This window comes from Macrosteles quadrilineatus, unplaced genomic scaffold (assembly GCF_028750875.1).
Source record: "Macrosteles quadrilineatus isolate MER2022 unplaced genomic scaffold, UCM_ALF_1.0 Scaffold_2__2_contigs__length_208266976, whole genome shotgun sequence".
Lineage (NCBI taxonomy): Eukaryota > Metazoa > Arthropoda > Insecta > Hemiptera > Cicadellidae > Macrosteles > Macrosteles quadrilineatus.
The window spans coordinates 29,207,777-29,227,776 of NW_026542595.1; the positions used below are offsets into that span (position 1 = coordinate 29,207,777).

The window sequence follows — 20,000 nt, forward strand, 5'->3', positions numbered from 1 at the left end:
ACACGGTGTGACTGTTTTACAACAACTGTTGCAAACCAGTTGCATCTGGAACCAGTTTACAACTGAAACAAAACTTCTATCCGCACACGGTGTGACTGTTTTACAACTACAGTTGCATCTGTTGTGCAATCAGTGGAGTGCAAATTTAGTGCAGTTGTGTTGTTTTAAGGCCTTAAGTGCCCTTCCTACGTCGGACTCAGACGAAGAAGACGTTATTAGCTATTATCAATACCGAAGACAGCGAAGGGTACTGAGAGAGCATTGGGTTCACCCTTATTTGAGCAAGAATATAAGTCAATAATAAGTCAATAAGTCATTTATTGGGCCAAATTGACAATACTTGCATTAGCCAAGTCAGTACAAGAAAAATAAATTCATTACATCTTAATAACAAAAAATTCCTTACTGTAAAAAATTCTATAACTAAATAACTAAACATGCGCACATGACTTTGTGAATGACCACTAAAGTAGAAATTCACGGACGCTGTAAAATGATCTATCTAACAACATGGACTTTAGACCTGTTCTAAACTTTTTTGGATCTTGTTCGGCCTTCAATTGAGGTGGAAGTCTATTAAATAGTTTTACAGAATTGTAATGGAAGTTTCTTTGAAAGAAAGAAGTGGAATGCCGGGGAATTGGTAGATTTAAAGTATTGCGCAATGGATACCTGGAATTTTTTGCAGATGAGAAAAAGGAAGTATTTTTGCTATGGAAAGATAGAGTTTCGAGGATGTAAATAGATGGGAAAGTTAAAATTTTTAATTCTCTGAAATAATCTCTGCATGATTGTTGTTTGGAAATAGAAAACACAATTCGAATTGCCCTTCTCTGAAGCCTAAACAAGAACCTAGTCCTCTCACTTTCGCACCCCCAAACAGGAACCGCATAAGTCAGATGAGGGTAGACAAGCCCATAATAGGCTGATAATAGGACATCAGTGGTGGCTGATTGGCTGAGAACTCTCAGCATAAATATACCCACCGATACTTTCTTGCTGACGTGCTCGATGTTAGTACTAGGCTGTTTGTAGCAGCTAGAGCTATTCGGATACGAAATTATAAACACTAAAAACACTATACGGCCGTCAAAATTCCACCAAAATACCACCAAACACCACAAAAACACCCCTTGGTATCGTGCAACTGAAGTCTGCAACGCAACTGCAACGTCGGGCCCACAGTTGAATGTGACTGGTTTCAAACTTTTTTTTTAAATCGCATACAACCAGTTGCGTCGTGTGCGCCTCCCCACTGCAATACATTGCCGAGGTCTCAAAACAGTTGCACACGCAACTGGTTTGCAACAAAAGTTTTAAAACAGTCACACCTGGGCCTAAGGCCCAGCGCACACGGTGTGACTGTTTTAACAGCAACCGTTGCAAACCAGTTGCGACTGCAACCAGTTTGCAACTGGAACAAAGCTTCTGTCCGCAAACGGTGCAACTGTTTTACAACTACAGTTGCGTATATTCTGCAATCAGTGGAGTTAAAATTGAAATTGCAGTGACGTTGTTTTTAAGGCCTTGCTTGTTTTTAAGTGTTTTTAAGTACAATAACAATGTCAGACTCAGACGAAGAAGACGTTATTAGTTATTATGAATACCGAAGACACCGTAGGGTACAGAGGGAGCATTGGGTTCACCCTTTTTTGAGCAATAACGTCAGGCGTAGGCTGTTTGTAGCAGCTAGAGAGTTGTCACAGTCGGATAGGAAATTTAAATCTTGAATGGGTTGTTTACCTTAATTATTTACGACAACCGTAAACAAAATAGACTGAGAGCAAAAATATATTTTTCACCTCACTATGATATTTTTGGCTGTTTTACATACGTTAATTGGTGGCTGAACGTTTTGCTGGCCAAGCCAGCTGTCATTGTCATTTGGGGACCGAGCAGGTTTTTAGATCCCTAGGGCCGCAAAATCAACTGTCCGCTTACTTTCTTAAAACATGAATGCATATTAAATACACAATCAGTATCGTCGTTGCCTAACAACTAATATTTATTACTAGGTGAAACCCGTCAAAATCGACGGTTACTTTCAAGGCACGTAAAATCATCTAATTGCGATAAATTGGGTGAAATATACATATTTTGAGCATTTAGCATTGTTTAATGAGTAATAAGTGTAAAAACAATAATTTAATTAATTGCGTTAGTTGTAAAATTTGGTTGATCATTCAATGATTGAAATATTTCCTATAGTGATCGTCATCGGAGTTATTATTAGGATGTTATATGGTATATCTTCCTTTGGAAGAACCTTTAAATAGTAATAAAATCGTATTGGTGGATCTTTTGTAGTTAAACACTTCCGTGATTTCATCAGTCTAATATGATTTTATTATAATCTGTTTGTTGGGAAGACATATTCTAACTTCAAAGGGAGGTATATCCGTTACAGTGTAAGTTTATTTTTTCCTTCGTCACATCACGTCAGTTCATATCGTACTTCTTTGCCAATGAATGACCCCTCTAGCATAGTTATGAGAAATTGATTGTGGGGTTACTTTTAAAGCTCGATTTCCTTGACATAAGGGATGTCAGTTAGTTGTCTCAGCCTTATATAATAACATAAAGTTGTCAATATAATCTTTCTTCGGAATGTTAGGTGTAGTGGAATATTTGAAGTGAAGTTGACTTTTATTCTTGAGCTGTTAGGGGCCTCCTAGTTCATATGGTCTTGGCGGCTTCATTGGCAACAAATAATTCAAATTACATAGCAATGGGACATTTCCAAAAAGCAAAAATACTGTAAATTGGCTGTAAAGTATATTTTGACGGTTACATATTGTTAATCAACGTATCTTATAAAGGATTATGTGATCTAGTTTAAAAGGAATATGACCCTTCTGTCATGACAGTAGCTGCTTAAATAGTATTTTCTCTTTGTATCTTATTGTACAGCCAAAATGTTGTGTTATTTTCAATAATTTTACCAACCCAGTGCTTAAAAGTCCGTAATATAGGTAGGTGCAAATAATTTTTCAAGATGGGTAGCATTTTAGGCAAGGTTTCTATGTTTGGATTTTATTAGACACGATAAGAGCAGATATTTCTACATAAATATTTTATATGTGTAGAATAATATGATAAAATGTAAGCAAACACCACAAAACACCCCGTGGTCTCGTGCAACTGGAGTCTGCAACGCAACTGCAACGTCGGGCCCACCGTTGCATGTGACTGGTTTCAAACTTTTTTGAAAATCGCAAACAACCAGTTGCGTCGTGTGCGGCTCCCCACTGCAATACATTGCCGAGGTCTCAAAACAGTTGCAAGCGCAACTGGTTTGCAACGACAGTTGAGAAACAGTCACACCGTGTGCGCTGGGCCTAATACATTGATTATGTGGTTGCATACAATGACCTGACGAAGTTCTAAGGAACGAAACTAGTCGTCATACCAGCAACTGTGGTTGGATGAGGTAATCCTTTTATATTATTAATAAAACTTGTGTGTGTAATGGAAGCAAGTGGTTTACTAAGAACAAATAACAGAAGTCATTGGATTCATCCTTTTTGTCGTGAACGTGATGCAGGTGAACGTTTTCGTACGTTTTACAAAACATCAGGAAACATGAGAAAACGTTTTTTTTTACTATCCTATGTCAGTCCAGTCATTCGATGAGCTTCTTCAGATCATGAGGCCTCAGATAACAAAAATAAACATGCATTTAAGGAATGCTATTCTATGCTATCAGAATATTATTATGCCTGTTTGTCCCACAGTGATAGCTGGCTGTGAACATTTTCGATAAACTTATCAACATCAAACATTTCTAGTAGATTCTAAACAACCGCACAACGCAACAGGATAGTTTGCACGAACCCCCGAGACTGAACGAGTTTTCGGTCTTTGTCTCGTCGTACTAAGATGATTGATTAAATGCACTAAGTTAGATTTCAGTTGTGACAAAATTAGTCCGTACAGTTTTTATGCCTGTCTTATTACATTCTTCACAGTCGGCAGCAGTCTCAATTGGCGGCACCATTTTGAATGCTCGAAACCGGATGTAAACACGGCCGATTGTTCTCGAACTTCCGGCTAGGTCTTACCAATAGATGCCCATACACAGTGCAAATGTCGAAAATGCCAATCACAGTGCTGGAACGGAGAAATATAAAAACGGTACTTACTTAAAAAACATGCCTCGTATATACAGTACAGACGTTTTTGTGTGCCGTTTAGGCACGCGATTATGACTTCTGATTGGATACAACAACGTTGCATTCCATGTATGCAAAACAGAATTGCGTTTTCATGAAAACGGCAAAACAAAAACGTCTGTATAAAAGGGTTCAAAATGTTATTAGATTTGTTGATGCAGCATGCAATTGCCGATTACTTTTCTACAAAAACCCCGTGTATTGGGGTAATCTTAGTGTGATCAGTGAGCGTGCTAACGAAAGGTGGGGGGGAGGGGGCGGCTAAATTTGCTGCATAAAGGCGGCAGATAGTTAAATACGTCCCTGATTGCCAACTTAAAAAAATAACAAGGGAATTTTAAATTCACAATTTTCTGCATTTTCTCCGTAACCGTTAAGCATACAAAATCGCTTCAGTATACAAAATTATTTAGTTTTTAAGCTCTACATAATGGTTTGGAAAGAAATTGTCAAAGTTTGTATTTTTAGAGTCAAAAATGGAAAAACCCAATTTTTACCCCATAAAACTCCCGATAAACCCCCGTTTCCATGGTAAGATCATACTGGTTCGTCAACTCGTTAGAATAAATGTAGATTTACACGTTTTGCACTAAATTTCAGATTTTAGATGATAAAAAATATATTTATAAACAAGTTAACAAAAGGTAAAAAAAATGTGAGTGGATCAAAATGGTTAAAAATCAGAAACAAGTTGGGGCCGTCGCATTTGCTTTTAAAACATCAGATTTGAATCAAAATTCATGTTTCTGGCCCCAGGACTAATTTATTAAGATAATAATAGGTTTTTACGTACCTCTGTCAATAGTCCAATGATTAAGATTGCTCAGTACTGTAGCTTACTAGTTTCGTTTCGAAGATAATATTCTGTCATGTATGTTTTAATTGTGTTCTTGACAAGTTGCAAGCTTTGAGAATTTTGTACACCAACTGGTCGACTAAGTGTAATCTGAACAGTGTCTGCGTAGATGAGTACCGTGAGTACAGGGTTAATCCCCTTTCTTACACTATATATATATAGTATATTTGAACAGATTATGTTTTTGGCATCAAGGTACAAAACTAAAAAAAAGTAAATAGGTCTTACAATGACATATTTGGTAATAGCTTATTCCTTATGTTTGGGGAAATTCTATAAAAACCAGCTGAACCAGCCAAGTTTAAATACAGAGGCGGTTTTAATTAACACATTATTGGTATCTATTGATACATTAGAATGCTGATTTCTTATTATTATTATCAATCATATTGTTTTCAAGGTACATTGAATGAATTATATTTATTGGCACAAGTAGTATTACAGGATGTTTGTGCAGGATAAAAAATCATGAATAAAATTGTCCTTATACAAGTTGTCTCTTTCCTTCTAGGTCAAATACATTAAAAAATCGTTACAAATAGACTATGTTTATTATAAAATACTAATAAAATTCAACAGTTGAATACAACAGAGCGAAAATTCAACAGGTATTATAACAGAGGATAAATTCAACAGTAATTATAACAGAGGATAAATTCAACAGTAATTATAACAGAGGATAAATTCAACAGTAATTATAACAGAGGATAAATTAAACAGTAATTATAACAGAGGATAAATTCAACAGTAATTATAACAGAGGATAAATTCAACAGTAATTATAACAGAGGATAAATTCAACAGTAATTATAACAGAGGATAAATTCAACAGTAATTATAACAGAGGATAAATTCAACAGTAATTATAACAGAGGATAAAACTAAGCTTACAACTATTTAAAATGGTCTTAATTAAAATAAACAATATAAAACAATTTAGTATCAACAAGGTTTTCAAACAGATTTTTTGTTCAGTCAATGCTATGGTAAGTAGGTACCTAAGGCTAACTTATCACATTTCAAAACCATTCAAAAACTCATTAACTTTGTAATAGGCCTTTCTAATCAACAAGCTTTACTGTATTACTGTATTGCCTACTTAAGGTAACCTACTTAGTGATTTAAATAAGGACTGAAAACTGGTTATATGGCTTTAATTAGGTACACAAATGTTGGCTGACTGATAATTTACCAATCAATAAGTGATAAAATATCATTTCAGTCTATTCAAGTACGTAGGTTTCATTCTTGGTGAATATTTAATAATATTCACACAAAAACCGCAGTAAGATTTATTACACAATACAATACAAACATCAGAAAATATAAATTGAGTGCTGAAACTTCAAAGTAGATCACTACTTACAACTAATTCATTTTTACATTTTCTAATGCTTAGTAAATTTATAAGCTTACAAACATAGGCTGAGTGAGTAAGCATAGAAATTTAGTTATAGAACGAGAGCTCGCCCCGTGGTCGACTACCAAAAGTATGCATTGTGCAAACTTCTCTGTTCACCCCTCGCTGTGAATAAAATTTGTTGTTGTTCGTCCATTTGTTTTGAATTTCTGTTTATATTTTGTTGTTATTTTGTCACCAACTTAGCAACTCATATGGAACATGTTAATTTTTTTTTAAATTTCAAATCCATTTTATGACAATTTTTTAGTCTATTTTAATTTATAAAGGGATTCTGCACATCTGCAGGAAAATATCTTTTATTTGGTACCAACCACGTCTAATTCCGGGTAGTAGTATGGTCAGGCTAGCTGCCATAAGGCCGATGACACACTATCCCGTTTTGCAGGTCCGGTTAAACGGGACCCATTTGGCTGAATGATTCAAACTCATGTGGGATTTGGGGATGCACTGCAAGGTGCTGCAGTTTGGCGGGACGACCAGACAACGGGATGAAAAGATAAATACATGCAGTTAAATGAGTGCTGCCACACTGTCCTCTTTTGCCGCGCATGTTAAGCATGTTCAGAAGGAGACGTTTTATGCAACTAAAATTAAGAACGCATTTCTTCAACCGAAAAAATTAAATGGGTAGTCTCAAATAAATACAAATTTAACAAAATCTTAAAAGAATAAAACTATTAATTGTCCCAACCTTATTGTTATCGTTAATCTTTCTTCAGCACTGATTGAATTCCTGAATTGTGTACTGATCTTCGTTAAATGTGGCCTCAAAACGCGCAGCAGCTCATCAAAAGATTTGATGGACATTCTGCAATAATTACAAAAACGTGCGAGGATATTGCCTTATACTTTGATAAACTCTTAAACAGTCCATCTCTATCATTTTCGCAATGAAAATGGTGTACGCCTACGTAAGGTTTAGGCAACAAACCACTTGCTTCAAGAGCACAGACAAATTTCACTTTGGACAACATCGTAATGTTGTCGCTATCAACAGTGCACTGCATGTGATGCTCGCGCTCTTCACTCAAAATATGTTGCGTTGCGGTAGAACGGGACAAGTGTGACAGGGCAACGTCAATGCGGTAAAAACGCATCCCGCTAAAACGCATCCTGCTAAACCGGATAGTGTGTCACCAGCCTAAGATTTACAAGTTTTTTTTAGTATATAAGAATAATATACATGAATTGTATTCAATTTATGATTTTAAAACCAATTTGCTTGCCCCCCCCCCCTCCCACCACCACATGGGTTTTAAAATGTTGACACAAATGTACATTGAAAACTTAATAATTTAATATCACTAAGATACAATTATTTATCAATCTTCATATGTATTCAATACAATTTGAAATTAAATTATATGTACAGCTCGTGACATCTAAGCTGGCACTAGCAGCCCAGATGCCCAGATGGTCCTAGCAGGGGCAGTGTAGGCGGGAGGAGGGTGGAGGTAGGGAAAAGACCGTACTGCAAACATTTCCAGTGCCTCACGGGGTTGACTTCCCGGACTCCCCTTGTATTACTTGAGCACCTTTGTATGGGTCGCAAGGACAGTTGATGCAACCCGCATGACGGGATATAATGTTTTAACTAAGTACAAGTGCCAGCTTAGATGTCACGAGCTGTATATATATTTACAGTCTTCAAACAGGAACTGCAGCTATACCACCTAAAACAAAAACAGGGTTAAAATTTTGAACAAGAAAATTTCACTTAAGAATTTGCACCAAATATAGTTTTAGGCAAAGCTCCGGGATTACTTTTAAAGCTACTGGTATTTTAATATTAGAGAATTATAAAAAAATTTTAAAAATACCAGTTTAAGTACACCTTCATGGACAACAGGATCACTTGACAGTAAAACGGGTATTGGACCTTTTCCATTATACAACTAACACTATATAATTTGTATGTAACAATACACAATCCCAATTATGACCAAGGGCAGTCCTAGACCTATATTCTGGGGGGGGGGTCACTGGGGGGTGATTTTTAAGGAATTTTAGAACATACAAAATTAAATTAACCCAGTTTAATGTGTTCAAGCTTCCCAGTTTATTTCAAGGTTCAAGAAATTTAAAAAAACAAACTTTTATATTGTGAAGTTTTTGCATTATTGAGACTTGTGGAATTTAACTAACACGTGGTTTTAACAACAACAAAATACCGCAATAGTACAACACACGTCCAGTGTAATTTTTTTAAATTATAGAATATATGTTTTTGTAATGGACTCTCGCATCAAGGTTTTGCCTATTCCCCAAGCATTATTGATTTGTGAAAAATACCCTTTCAACTGGTACCAATGTGCATGCTTACAGAAAAATGTATTCCAAGATCAAACCAAGATTGAAACTTATTTTATAGAAGAAGTGTCTTAAGAACAACAGGACTGCATTATACCTGCCCACTAAGCAGCAGTTAACCTACACAAAGTACACTACCTACCCAACTAACGTTGCCCGTTGCCGTCACTGCTACCACCTGCAGAATTGGTTCTCAGTGTTCTCATTTTTTTCTTCGCCAGTTGCATTTTACAAGAGGTCAACGTAAGATTAAGTTTTAGTGGTTGTGCCGGGAATTAAATCAGTCCCTCCCGCATTGAAGTCTCAGACATTAACCACTATGTTGTTGTTTCGTGGCTAGCGACACACTCAATTGGTTTGTGCTATTCTTAAATATGATATCAGGTCTTCTAATTATTAAGAAAATATGAATACTTAAATATTTAAAGTTTGAACATTTTCTATGGTAATCAATCATTGAATTACATTACTGTAATTACAAATTCGGAAATTGCGATGTACATAACAGTTCAAATCAAAATTTCTTGATAATGTAACCTGCATGGTACCACCCGTTCGCCAGTACAATTACAAATGTCAGTAATTTTTGTAATAGCGATAACATATTAATTTGTTCACATTACTTAAGAGCTACCTGATTTTCCACATATCATGTCGTCACAATTTTATTAATTTTCTTCAATTGGCATTCTTTTGTTTAGTTACTGCAAATACGTACATTTTATTTACCTGAGAAAATGCAGAGTTAAAAAGCCATGTTCAGATGGTTTTACAATTTAAACATTTTACATTTTTAAAGCCGTTTGGTGACTTTCTAAAGCAATTTTTCACGCCTAAAACTGTGTCCAATAATAGTCCTAAAACTCCCATTTCACCTGTTGTTTGTCATGAGCAAGTAGACATAAGTAGAGTAGAGTAGTATATTTTTTAAATAGTTTATACCAATTTATTTAATAGGCTTAGATCAGATTTATTATCCTAATAGAACTAGGCCTATATTAAATATGAATAGATTAATTCATAACTAAACTCAACACATAACAATTAATCCTCTATTGTGGTTTCTATTTTATAATTTAACTTGCACTTTTGAAACCTAGTTTTAATTTTTACTGCTCAATTTCAGAATTTTGGGGGAGGGGATTGACCCTCAAACCCCCTCCCCTGCCTACGGCCTTATAAAACGGGTCTACACTCTATTGAAAATATAACTAACAATTAATAATATAATAGTAAAAAATCCACGGCAATAAGGAGTAGATAACCAAACGGTAAGGCCTGACAATAATTGAATGTTTAAATAAACATCCACGGCAATAACGAATAGAAAACCAAACCATGAGGGTAAGACTAATTTTTCAAAGAAATTCTGTGGTCAATATTTTTGATCCCTTCATTGATAATCAGGCTAACTTCGTTAGTGACGTTAGCCGTCGACGACAACGAAATGCCGCCGTCCATTATTATTTAGGCCTACAACCCACGGCAAATTTACCCGTGATATTAAGACTAAGAATAAGTAACTATAACTAAAATTGTCCGAGTCACTTTACCTATGGTTAGTTTACTTAGTTTTCGGGTTAATTAGGTTAGCCTATACTAAAACTACAGACGTAACTTATTGACTCAAAAATGCCAACTAACTAACTCAATCAATTAAGTATAACTATTAATAATTTCTACTTAGCTCTTTCAATCTTCAACAAACTACCGCTGCCTTCCTTAGGCCTCCATCACTATCATCACTAAACACTATTTATCACAAAACAACAGGTCGTTTGGCACTAAACTTTAACTGAACTGTGGTCATGGACATGGAAAGAAGTGAGGTTAGTTTATGTTTATGGTAGTGACAGTGTGGATGATGGCTCCAGCGCTGCCAACATGGTTCTTCCTATGCTAATCGTGTGTGATGCAGAATTATCCAGTTTAGGGTGGCTGCCCTGATATATGAATGCGCGCGCAGCTTTGGACTCTGCCCCAGAGTCCCTATTGTAAAGCATTGGAATGACATCATGGCACCCTCAGCACTGTTAGGTGTTTCTACCATAAGACTACATGCATTGAGTTTGGGACGGAGGTGGCCGCCGTCCGCAATGCACATTACGAAAGCGACTATTGCAAAACAGCCATTACTGGATTCAAAATTTAAAACTATTTCATTTCATATTATTATCATATTGATTAAAGTACTCGTAAGTAATTGTAATTTAATTTAACTTACGATAGATTATTTTTTTATTACATAAATACAAAAAATATTGATTTCTGTATTGTTGGGAGGGCGGCGTCCGAGAGTCCTTATGGGCTAGCCGCTACTGCTTGACTGTGAATAATAATTGAGTCACTTCAATGACAGATTTACTAAAGGTTTCTTGGATGTAGTCAATTCTTCTAAAATCAGTTGACTTATTGAAACATATAGTTAATGTCCTTGCCGAACCAGTTTTATTTAGCCATAGAGGGTTTTCCTCTGCAATGATCTCAAATCTAAGTCCATGTTTCGTATTAAAAATAATGGTAGTACTTCAGCTAACATCCTCTATCATTGTTTGTAGGAATCTTCATATTGTAGGTGTTTTTCATTGTAGGATAATAACGATAGGATAGTTAAAAGAAAAAGAAAAATTTTCTCTATAATTTTCTCCTAATTGGTAGCGTTCTATGACTTTCCTATGTTTCTATGGTTAACAAATTTTTTTTAAATCTTTATTTTGTAAAATATATCAAATTGTCTAGGCATTCTTGATTTTTTTCGTTGTAATATGTAAGCAAACCCAAATTCAAATAGTAAATACTAGAGCTTGCTCGTGGTTGAAAACTCAATTAAAAGTATGTACATTTGTATGTAACTTTTCTATTTTCACCCCACGCTAAATAAACATTGTATTCTACTAATAAAGACCTTTTATTTTATATGCATAACAACCCATGCTTACATTTAAGATTTTCTTCTGACTCCTAGTGGGCCTTCCTCCTGACGAAGTAGCGGATCACTGAATATGTGATAAAAAAATAGATTTTTATGTCCAGTAACGCTGTGCAAAGTTTTTTAGCTCAATTTTAAATATTTCAAAAAATATTTAAATGACCCGGGACTTTTTGGACACCATGTGTGTGTGTGTGTATATATATATATATATATATATATATATATATATATCAAAACTTTTAAACCTTAAGAGAACATTTTACTTTAATTAAACCCCAGATATGAAATCAATGTACCCCTTTGCACAAAGGATATGGTTGGAACTTAGAATATAACTCACTCTTCACAAATTCATAAATCTATTCAATTTTGTTTAGTTAAGACAAATTATCAGCGATTAGAAACAATACCTCTCAACACTCCAACTTGATCAGTATTAACCTGGTAGAATGGTGTTCCAATAAGGGTTGAAATGTTGTCAAGGTTTGATGCTGGAAAGAACAGGAACAATATAAGAAAAACAAGCTCAATTAATTGTTATTGATACAGTCTTAATCCAGAGATTAATTCAACTAATGGCATACAGTGATGTTGATGTGGTGCACACTACTGTGCTGTGTTCAACGTTTTGTGATAAATAATAGGAAAATTATTATTACAAAAAACCAACGAGGTTTTTGTATCTATTTAATATTTTATTGTATTATTTTAACAACTGTTTGAACTTGCAAAATTCCAACTGCACAGGAAGTTTTTTAAACACTACAAAAATTAAAAGTACAGAGATTGTCGCCTTTCATTTCCTTTAATTTAATTTTTTTTTTAATTAAGTCAGCTAGCAGAATTAATTTATCTTACATCTCAGAGGGTTGGTTTTATTAGGGTGCAGGGCGAAGCTGTGTGAACATAATGATACTAAGTCAATTACAGAAAGAATAATGTGATTTAGAATTTATAATAACTGTAATTTTACATAAGTAGGCTACAATAATGTAAGTGTTAGCCTAGGTTAATAATACTTAAATAAATTTTGGATGGGAGCAATTTTGAGGTTAAACCTACACCTGACTAAAACTAGATAGAAAAGGAAACATAGAAGTTAATAAAGTATTTTATCAACTACAGTACTGCTTGTTCTTTTAAAACTTTATAAACAATTTTTATGAAGTTAAAATTGAAATATGTCTTATTTATCACTTTATAATTTGTCTAGATTCATCAACCTACACGTTTCTTTCAAGTCTCAAAGTAGGCTACACATAGAGCTTATCTTGATTTGTATTCTTGATTCAAATCCCTTTGACTGCTAACAAAAGAAGAAAGATGTGATACGTTCGTTCGTCATTCGTTTGCTTAGAAAGCATCATATAGATAAAACATACACCTTGACTTCTGATCCTTAATGGACAGCTCATCTTTGGTCTAAACTTTACATTTTAGTTCTCTTTGGTGTCTGAGCTCATCATCAACCTTTTTGATTTTTGAACCCAATTTTCCGTCTGCAAGGTTTTATAGTTATGTTTTAGCGAATTTCCCTATAGGGAAGAAGCTATATTACCGTAGGTCTCACGGTAAGACCTAGGCCCGGGACTGATTTACTTTTTCATTTTGATATCCCCAGAGGCCTAAAACTCCATTTGTTCAAATTTGTATATCTATATATAGATATATGTATTTGTCCATCCAGACAATAACTTGAGTAATTTTTGTCCGATTTTGATGAAATTTGGTTTGAGGGTGTAAGGCGGGATTAACTTGAATAAGTTCGCGAACCAGCATGATCGGACCATTGGAACGGGGTTTAACGGGGGGTTTTATGGGGTAAAAATGGGTTTTTCTTTTTTTTACCCTTAAAACACAAAATTTATCAATTTTTCTCCAGACATTTTTAAAGAACTTAAAAAACAAATAATTTAGTATATCAATGTGTTTTTGTACGGTGATTGGTTGCAGAGAAGATTCAAAAATTGTTAACCATGCATGATAAAGGTTGTTGACAAGCTAATGGGAGAAAGTATGTGTCAGATTGCTGATACTGTTTATTATTATTACTGTAGATCCTACATTAGCAATAACATTACCAAACACATATTCTCTGTTGTCATGTTTTACTATAATGCTGCTTACCAATTGAATTTTTCTCCAAAGGTTTGTACCTAGGAAGATTGCTTATTTCAGGACAGCATTTACCTGGAATTAAATAATTTACATACAGTAATATCATATTGTTAAAAGTAGGATTTATTTTTCTTCAGTTTCTATAGGCCTACTGCAAATAGTTTTTAACCTTTTTTATGTCTATTCAGTAAATATATTAAAAGGTTGGATGTAAGCTCCAAGAATTCATTCAACATATTAAATATAGAATGCTCGAATGCTCCTAAGATGTTTTTTTTTATGTAACAGAAAAAAGGAAAAAAATGTAAACCTTGATTGAGTAGCCCTATTTTCCAAGCAAACGTCAAAAACTTAGAAGCGCAGGATAATTAACTACCAGAAAAAAAAATCCCTTCAAAACAGGATATCTGAGACATTATCACAAATATATCTATCATGATTAGGCAAAAACAAAGTTGACACAAGGTTTCGGGATCTGGAACTTGATCCTGTCCTGTCCTCAGGTGAGAAGGTATTACAAAAACCCAGCTGGTTGGTATTACTGATTAGCAAAGAATCCACACTTTCCTACTACAAATTAGGCACCCATGTTTAAATAATAGGGAAATTATTTACAGGAAGTACAAACGCTAACACCAAACAGAGAGACAGTACATAGGGTGTCAAAGACTACACAAAACATGAATAAATTAAACCTACATTCCTATTCTTCGATCATGTAAAGAATTTCTTACTGCATAAAATGTAAATTATATTTAACTTAAGTTTTAAACTATAAAAAAACTACAAAAGCAGCAGAGATAAAACTTACCAAAGTAGTGGTTCCTGACTATCTTGATAGAGACCCCTGTGATGTACAGCATAACCATAAAACCTGTCACAATGACAGCTCGCACACAAAACCCTGTCAGCCAGTCATCAAAGGAATCTCTACAACAAACAAGGTCAAACATGACGATAAAACTTGTCAAAATGACAGCTCGCACACAAAACCCTGTCAGCCAGTCATCAAAGGAATCTCTACAACAAACAGGATAAAACATGACAATAAAACTTGTCACAATGACAGCTGGCACACAAAACTCTGTCAGCCAGTCATCAAAGGAATCTCTACAACAAACAAGATAAAAATGACAATAAAACCTCTCACAATGACAGCTCGCACACAAAACCCTGTCAGCCAGTCATCAAAGGAATCTCTATAACAAACAAGGTTAAACATGACAATAAAACCTGTCACAATGACAGCTCGCACACAAAACCCTATCAGCCAGTCATCAAAGGAATCTCTATAACAAACAAGATAAAAAAATTACAATAAAACCTGTCACAATGACAGCTCGCACACAAAACCCTGTCAGCCAGTCATCAAAGGAATCTCTACAACAAACAAGGTCAAACATGACAATAAAACTTGTCACAATGACAGCTGGCACACAAAACTCTGTCAGCCAGTCATCAAAGGAATCTCTACAACAAACAAGATAAAAAATGACAATTAAACCTGTCACAATGACAGCTCGCACACAACACCCTGTCAGCCAGTCATCAAAGGAATCTCTACAACAAACAAGATAAAAAATGACAATAAAACCTGTCACAATGATAGCTCGCACACAAAACCCTGTCAGCCAGTCATCAAAGGAATCTCTACAACAAACAAGATAAAAAATGACAATAAAACTTGTCACAATGATAGCTCGCACACAAAACCCTGTCAGCCAGACATCAAAGGAATACCTACAACAAACAAGGTCAAACATGACAATAAAACCTGTCACAATGACAGCTCGCACACAAAACCCTGTCAGCCAGTCATCAAAGGGATCTCTACAACAAACAAGGTCAAACATGACAATAAAACCGGTCACAATAACAGCTTGCACACAAAACCCTGTCAGCCAGTCATCAATGGAACCTCTACAACAAACAAGATAAAACATGACAATAAAACTTGTCACAATGACAGCTCGCACACAAAACTCTGTCAGCCAGTCATCAAAAGAAACTCTACAACATGACCATGAAACAATTGTTAATGATAGAGTGTGCCGCAGATGTCTTTGATTTCCGTCGATTACCACCAACTGTTTAGTCGAGCCGAGCTGAAGAAAGGAACTTGTTGTAAGCTATATCATCTTTTATGTCACATCAACTATCATACAGTAGTTACAAAATCTTATGGAGAAAATAGAATTTGATTATAGCTCACTTTAGTATCCTTTATACTTTCTATGATCAGCTGTTGTTATAATTAATTATGAAACAATGTAGTTTAAGTTTACCTTTACAATTTACAGTTTATAAATATTCCATTAAAATAAAGGAGTTTTTTTCAAATGCGTGCAATTATTAACTCTAATTCAAAGACACAATAATTGGCAACGAGGTAAAGTTTTTAAGAATTTCTACTCAACATTTGGATCCAGAACCTTTTCTAAATTTTGATTTTGTACTTTAACCCTCCGAGGGTCACGCGTCAAAAAATAGACGCACAACACACTTTGTGTAGGGTCACGCGTCGAGTTTAAGACGCACAAACATCGTTTACGGCGAAGGCTCTATGACTGACTGAATCGGATTGAACTGGATCGAGTTAGGTATCGTTCTTTCCGTAATATTCTAAGCTTTCTCCAGAGGCCTGTCTCTAAGCGCTATTCATTTTAGTTCCGAAAATATTGTAGCAGACAGCTGACGTGCGTGTATTTGTAAACAGCTAGGTTCCCCCGGACCGATGACTGATGTGTTTTATTACGTTTATCATTGTTTTAGTGTTAAAAATCAAAAGTAGTGATATACGTGGTGCATTATAAGAAGATTTAAGTGGTTTTGAAGTGCTGGTTGATGATCCTGAAGAAGTAGGTAGTGATATTGATGTAAATTATCAGCCAGATTCCTAGCTATGGTTAGGCTATGCATTCTTAGCTAAACGCTATGTACTGAAATCAGTTTTTTGCCCATAACTTATTTATTTGCAAATCTACTTCCTTATATTATTATATATTTGTAATCCTCATAATATTTAGAACAAAGTGGCTATTTTCAAATATTTATAGGCCTATAATTTATACAATTTCATTGAGCGCAAACTTATTTTTTTTTCAATTTTTCCAAAATAATTTTTTTTTTACCTTAATACATTTTTTGAAACAAATATTCCTTATGTTTTATGTATGGATATTGAAGCCCATGATTTTCCAAACAAAATGGTATATAGAACATTAGAATTAACATTGTTTTAAGCTTCTCAGATCTGTTTTAATAAAACCTTGCAAATGCGCCAAAAATAGGTGGACATTAAGGCCTAAACTATGGACACTTGGAGGGTTATAGATGCAGAATAATTTACAGCAATACTGAAAGTATTCACTGAGAGCCAAATCACACTTGCAGCTACACTTGCAACGAAGATTACAGAGAAACTTTAACTCCAACCTTCATAAGTACAACAGAGTAATACGTTAGTAAGTATTCAACCATTTGCAAATTTTGATAAGAATAACGCTTGGAACACTTGTCAAAAACAATTCAAATGAAAATAAAATATCCCCGTCGCAGCAAACCTGCAGACTTAGCGAATTTCCATTTACACAATTGGATTTAGACTAAAATGTCTCCTTAAAATTATCACATATTCCCTATTTAAATAGAATTAGTTTAATGAGTACTTCGGTTTGCTGCAACAGGGAGGGTAAAAAAATGTTTTTTGTATAAAATGTTAATACTGTAGTTTAGTAAGAAATAAATGTATTTTCCAAATTTGATTAAAATCTATATCTATACTTATTAAATACGCAAGCAGGATTTTTGTGACAATTACTCCTCCCTGAGAGTGAGGCCTTGGGTCCCTTTAAAGTATCGCATTTCTCCATAAGATTAACATGGGAAACAAAAATTGTTATGAAACTCCAGCTGTTGTCGGAAATTAAAAGTGAGAAAAAGAACATAATTGTAAACAGTCAATAAGTTTGCTAATTTAAAAGTTTGCTACAAACATTTACTGACTTGGTTACAACGAAATATTTACTATTTGAATTTGGGTTGGCGTAAACATTACAATGGAAAAAAGCGAGAGAGCCTGGATAAATTGATATAATCTGTTATGTACATCTTTTTTTATAATTTTTGAGTCAAATCTTTTAAAGTAATCAGAAATTATGACTGTTATTCGTTTTAAAATAACACCTGTAATACTTAGAAATTGCCCGAATTCGAGCAACAGGGACACTAGTAGTTATTTAATATGCAAGCAGGTTTTTTGTGACAATTACTCATCTGAAACTACTGAACCGATTGACATGTTTTTGGTGTCATTGGAAAGAGCGTAACGTGAAGTTGTGCAGGAAACTTTCTTTTTAGGGAAATAATTAGAGAGTGAGGCCATGGGGCCCTTTAAAGTTTCACATTTCTCCATAAGATTAAGATGGAAAACAAACATTGTTATGAAACTCCAGCTGTTGTCAGAAATTAAAAGTGAGAAGAATAACATATGTTAATTGTAAACAGTCAATAAGTATGCAAATTTAACAGTTTGCTACAAAAACATATACTTGGTTAAATGAAATATTTACTACTAGGTTTACTGCTATGGGGAGAGTTATAAAGTGTGTATTTATGTTAAATATCATTAGCTTAGTTTAGTATAAAATAAATAAGTTTGCCAAGTGTGTTCAAAATATGTCTATAAATAAGCAAACTGCAACAATTTTCTTTTCTTTCATAAGAATAACATGGTAATTTTAAATTTAAAACTATTTTTATTATTTATCTCAATAGCCGTTAGAGATAGAGCAAACCTTGTAATATAAAAAATATGTATTTTTAAGTGTTCTTTAATTTTTATATTTACAAAAATTCTCTTATACCAATAGTTTGTGAAATATTGTCAAAAAAGTGAAAATTGGCCGCCATTTTCCAAGATGGCGGCTGAAGCACAGCCGGGATTTATGGGGACTTTTGACATTTTCAAGAACTTGGCTTACTTAACAACTGTGCAAAATTTCTAGGTAGTCCGAATTTGTTAGGTCGATTTTCCTAATATTCTTCCACTATCAATGCGTTTCATTGAATTGAACAATAAATAACAGCAATCAAATTATACAGCTGATCAAAATGTAAACAATTATGTTCTCCATAAGGATAACATGGGAACTTTAAAAGCCACTGGGGCAGAGCCCAAGGTACATAAAAAAAATGTAAGGCCAGTTTGCAAATCTACGCAACACGCTCTTTCCAATGAGACGTCAATGGATAAAATCGGTTAAGAAATGGCGGAGGAGTTCAACCGACAAAGTTTCATGTAGCGTATTAATTATATAGATGTGAATATGGGTTGGCGTAAATATTACAATGGAAAAAAGCGAGAGAGCCTGGATAAATTGATATACTAAAAGGAAAACTGAATTAACACTGTGCTGCATTTCTTTGTAATCATAGAAAGAGCTGATTTGCAAACTATGGAAACATAGGAAAGTCATAGAACACCACCAAGAGGAAGAAATAGAAAAATAATGGTTTTTTTATTTATAATTGTTGTTATGGACAACCTAATGCGGCTATGAGTAAGGCTTCTACAAATGTAGAAAACATTAAAAAACATGATCAGCTTTTGAAAAATGATAAGATATTTACAAGAAACGTTGATTATATCGATCTGTTATGTACATCTTGAGTATTTATAATACTTTGATATAATAATAATCTTTGAGTCGAATCTTTTAAAGTCATCAGAAATTATGACTATGTTATTCGTTTTAAAATAATGCCTGTAATACTTAGCAATTGCTCGAATCCAAGCAACAGTGACACTAGTATGTTCAAAAACCCGCAAACTACAACAGTTGACTTATTCTCCTTAAGAATAACATACGGTAGTAATTTTAAATTTACAATTTTTTGGAATTTTCTCCGTAAGCATTAGGCGCATAATAACGCTTCAATATACTAAATTGTTTGTTTTTTTTACAAGATGGTTTGGAAAAAAATTTTGAATTTTTTTGCCCTTAGGGTAAAAAATGGGAATAACCTTTTTTTACCCCATGAAACCCCCCATAAACCCCTGTTCCCATAGTCTGATCATACTGGTACGATCATACTCGAGTTGTCGTGCTAACGGACAGACACATATATATATATGATAAGTATGATTGTGAATAAGGCTGCTACTATATAAATAATCGAATACATTAT

The 20,000-nt window shown here is 34.3% G+C and overlaps 1 protein-coding gene across 1 annotated transcript in view; it reads right to left on the reverse strand.

Moving 5' to 3' along the window:
• Positions 1-7,706: 7,706 nt before the first annotated feature.
• The window catches only part of LOC128985771 (uncharacterized), a 32,678-nt gene continuing 20,384 nt past the window's right edge, over positions 7,707-20,000 (reverse strand). Inside the window, exons 5-8 of the mRNA XM_054405629.1 lie at positions 14,623-14,741; positions 13,821-13,883; positions 12,104-12,184; positions 7,707-8,124 (exon numbers count right to left, since the gene is read on the reverse strand). Coding sequence (XP_054261604.1) covers positions 8,099-8,124; positions 12,104-12,184; positions 13,821-13,883; positions 14,623-14,741 — 289 coding nt within the window. The 3' untranslated portion in view covers positions 7,707-8,098. The remainder of the gene's footprint in view (positions 8,125-12,103; positions 12,185-13,820; positions 13,884-14,622; positions 14,742-20,000) is intronic.